The 3,641-nt window shown below is 28.9% G+C and overlaps 1 protein-coding gene across 1 annotated transcript; it reads right to left on the reverse strand.

Moving 5' to 3' along the window:
- Positions 1-1,532: 1,532 nt before the first annotated feature.
- LOC145328079 (uncharacterized) lies at positions 1,533-3,402 on the reverse strand. Its single transcript, XM_080171643.1, has 3 exons — positions 2,720-3,402; positions 1,874-1,967; positions 1,533-1,631 (listed from the first exon to the last, which is right to left on the reverse strand). Exons 1-3 carry the CDS (start codon positions 2,851-2,853, stop codon positions 1,533-1,535), a joined length of 327 nt encoding a protein of 108 aa, XP_080027769.1. The 5' UTR covers positions 2,854-3,402.
- Between the last annotated feature and the right edge of the window lie 239 nt (positions 3,403-3,641).

Raw genomic sequence — 3,641 nt, forward strand, 5'->3', positions numbered from 1 at the left:
GTAATTATTAAAATATATTTAAAATACGCTAAAACGATATTTATCAAACATAATGTGTAAAAATTTGTAGTACATCCATAGCTAGCCTAATGGTTTAGTGGTAAACCTATCCGGTACGGTACGCACTTTCTAAAAAGGCGTTTCTGTGCCAGGGCAAGCTATGCGGGCCCGCCGTATATTATTTAAAAATAAATGTTTTGCAAAACTGGCTAAAAAGGCTTATATACCAAATATTAGTATCACGTCATTATACTAGTGTTTTTGTATTTTAAATCGTTATACAAGTATATTTGTTCTAAAGCCAATGCAAATTCTTTTACCAATTATTTTACACATAATTCCATCCTTTATATTGTAAATTAAACAATTTGCGGAAAAAGTAAGAACACCTTCTTGTGCAAAACAAGATATTCTACCTAGCACGATTTAGCATGACAAAGCAACATAAAAACTAGCTTTACTAGGCTTGGCATCCGGGTTAGGCTAAGCCCTACTAACGTTTTACAATTTCCGCAAGTTAAAAACAAAGGGATAGTTTCACGAGATGCATTTGAACTTAATTTAGTGAACCGCATATTTTTTCCTAGTTAATGGGTTAAACTACATTTATATAGCATATATTTGAAATAAATTCAATTTTCTACCACGTAGTTTTCAAAATATCAAGACTTGAAAATTGTCTTTTTGTGATATTTGGAATTTAAAAAGACGATTTTCAAGTCTTGATATTTAAACTACGTGGTAGAAAATTAAAATTCTTTCAAATATATGCCATATAAATGTAGTTTAACCATTTAACCAGGATAAAATATGCGGTTCACTAAATTAAGTTCAAATGCATTTCGTGAAACTACCCCTTTGCAATATTATTTTATTTTTAAATTTCCGCAAGTTAAAAACAAATTTGCAATATTATTTTATTTTTAAATTTTATTACGTGCAATGAATTTTAATAACATATCAATAGGTTGTACATTTTTATAATAGATAACAATTAATGATTGACATACAAGAAAAACGTCAATTACAAAACAATTATTTTATTATTAACTTTACCCTATTTTTCTAACTTGTTAGTATATTATCTTTTGTTGTTAAACAACTAGTTCCCAAACTTCTTTGTGTGTGTAAGAAAATAAAGGCTTGAAAATTATTCTTTGTTATGTACCATAAATAATATATAAAACTTAGTTAGGAAATTATGTTACCAACATTATAAAAAAGGGGGGTAACTAATCACGTCCGCGATTGCGGCAAGATAATTGAGTCTTACAGTTTCGCCTAGCCGTTGAATGAAAAATTTTTCTCCCCTTTCGTTCACAAGGTTCTTTTTTTGCTTGCGGAATTGATTCTTATCTACGCAATTAAACTAAATCAAATTTCTATTCTTTATGATACATAAATAAACGTTTTTATTTGCTTATACCGCATCTTTTATATTTACACAACAAAATGCTTATTAATTATTTACTATGAAGTAAAATAATAATTATAAGTATTTGCTTTTGAAGCCAGTAAAAGTGTTTTGTAAATTATCTTACCAAGAAACATGAAAGTACAAAAACAATCAGAAGTAACCATCCGTTAGCTTCATTCTTGCAAGTCTGATGTCCATCGAGTCCATAGGTTTCCTAAAAAATTAACTATTAAAAACTTTTTCATAACAAGTTGTATATTGGATATAAAAATCTCTTGCAAGTCCATCGAGTCCATAAGTTTCCTAAAAAATTAACTATTAAAAACTTTTTCATAACAAGTTATATATTGGATATAAAAATCCCTAAAAATATTCTTATTTTTCAGGATCGACCATCCTCCATAAAACATCGCAGATTGTACCTGATATTGAAGAATTATATAAGGTAAAACTCACCTTGAATCCCAATAAAGCATTGAAGACCGCTTGTCTAGTATCCGAGGTCAGATTCATCTTGTTGTACTTGATCTCATCACCGGTTTCTTTTTCCCTTAAAAAATACGTAAATTTATAATATGTATCTAAAAAATATATCTATATAAAGACAGATGTAAATATATATATTACATAACCAATCTGCATTAAGATATATTATTTTATATTTTTATGTCTGCACAATACGCAGATATGGAATAAATATTTCAGAAAAGTATTTGTCTACACATTACCATAACGATCGATATGGTCTTATATTTGTAAACAATTTGTAACGGTTTTTAGTTGGGTTTCGTGAATATCGGAAAATTCAAATCTCAAAAGTGGTCAATGTTTTTACACTACTCACACAAACAATAAAGTGTGCGCTCATAAAATACTATCTTCCTGATTTTTCAAGTAAATAGTGTTTTTATGCTCAAAAACATACCAAAAAATCGCGAAAAAGTAATAGAAATTGCACATTAATGTACATAAATTATATTTTTGAAATAAAAACCCCAAAAAGTTCCAACCCTTTAGGTATAAAATTACCGGTTTTTCGAGTGCGCACTACGTTTATTGGAGCGCCAAATATCAAGGTACATTATGAAATACAACAACCCCTTTTTGTGACGCAAAATTACATACATATATATACATACATACATGTATATATATACATGTACATGGACAATTTAAATATATTTTTCTTCTCATTTCATATTATTAAACAAAACTCAGCGCCTTATTTAAGCATTTCAATTCAAATTTTAATAAGTAATATTTGTACTAAAGTGGCTTAAATTTTAAATACTATAAATTTACCTTAATAAGTCAATAATGGAGGTTAAAGAACTTTCAGACTTATGAAAATATTCGGCTGTCCTTTGTACCAGAATAGCCTGGCACTCGGTCACACACGACTCTTTGTCGCGGCAGGAAAATGTCACATCCAACATTCTTGCTGTATGGCTATTAAAGAACTAAAAGTTTTTTCATATACTGCTCTGAAAATAATTAAAAAGCCTTACTCTTAATATTAAATTAATTTAGGACAAATCAAAAAAGGGGGGTGATACAAATTATACAAATTAAATATAATTAAAATTGTATTCAGGTACGCTCTGATTTCACCTTCTCTCCCTCTTCCTTCACAGTAGGAGCAGACAACTCGCTCATTTCAATAATAGTTTGCTTCGCAGGTAAATCATTCGCCGTATCAACTTTACCCTGCACCATCAATTTTCTCTTACTGTTTAAACCTGAAATGACATTAAATAATTAACTTTACATAGCTAAATCCCTAGTTATATCATTTTAGACCAATATTTCCATGTTGTTTTAATATTACATAGCACAATCCTTAGTTAAAATCATATTAAAACAATATTTTTCATGTTAAGGAATTAAAAATGAATCAACCGCCAACAAACATCGGAATCCCCATGGACAGCCCAAAAGTTCATCAAGATTTCTACCGAGAAGAAAAAAAGGATTCCCCGGTTGACCTGTCCCTAAATTAGGCATTTTATAATTCACTCTTTATAAAATTGCGTCAACATTTTATAATTCACTCTTTATAAAATCGCGTAAAATATATCAGCCGTTAATTCAGTCTTTAATTGGCTAATAATCAGTATGTAAATCAATCAATAATCCCTTCTTTATTCGATTGAATAATTATTATAAAAAGATAATTCAAACTTTATCTAGTTGTTGTAAAACATGTCAGCCGTTAATTCATTCT

The sequence above is a fragment of the Acartia tonsa genome, chromosome 1, assembly GCF_053477335.1.
Source record: "Acartia tonsa isolate MP-2025a chromosome 1, ASM5347733v1, whole genome shotgun sequence".
NCBI lineage: Eukaryota > Metazoa > Arthropoda > Copepoda > Calanoida > Acartiidae > Acartia > Acartia tonsa.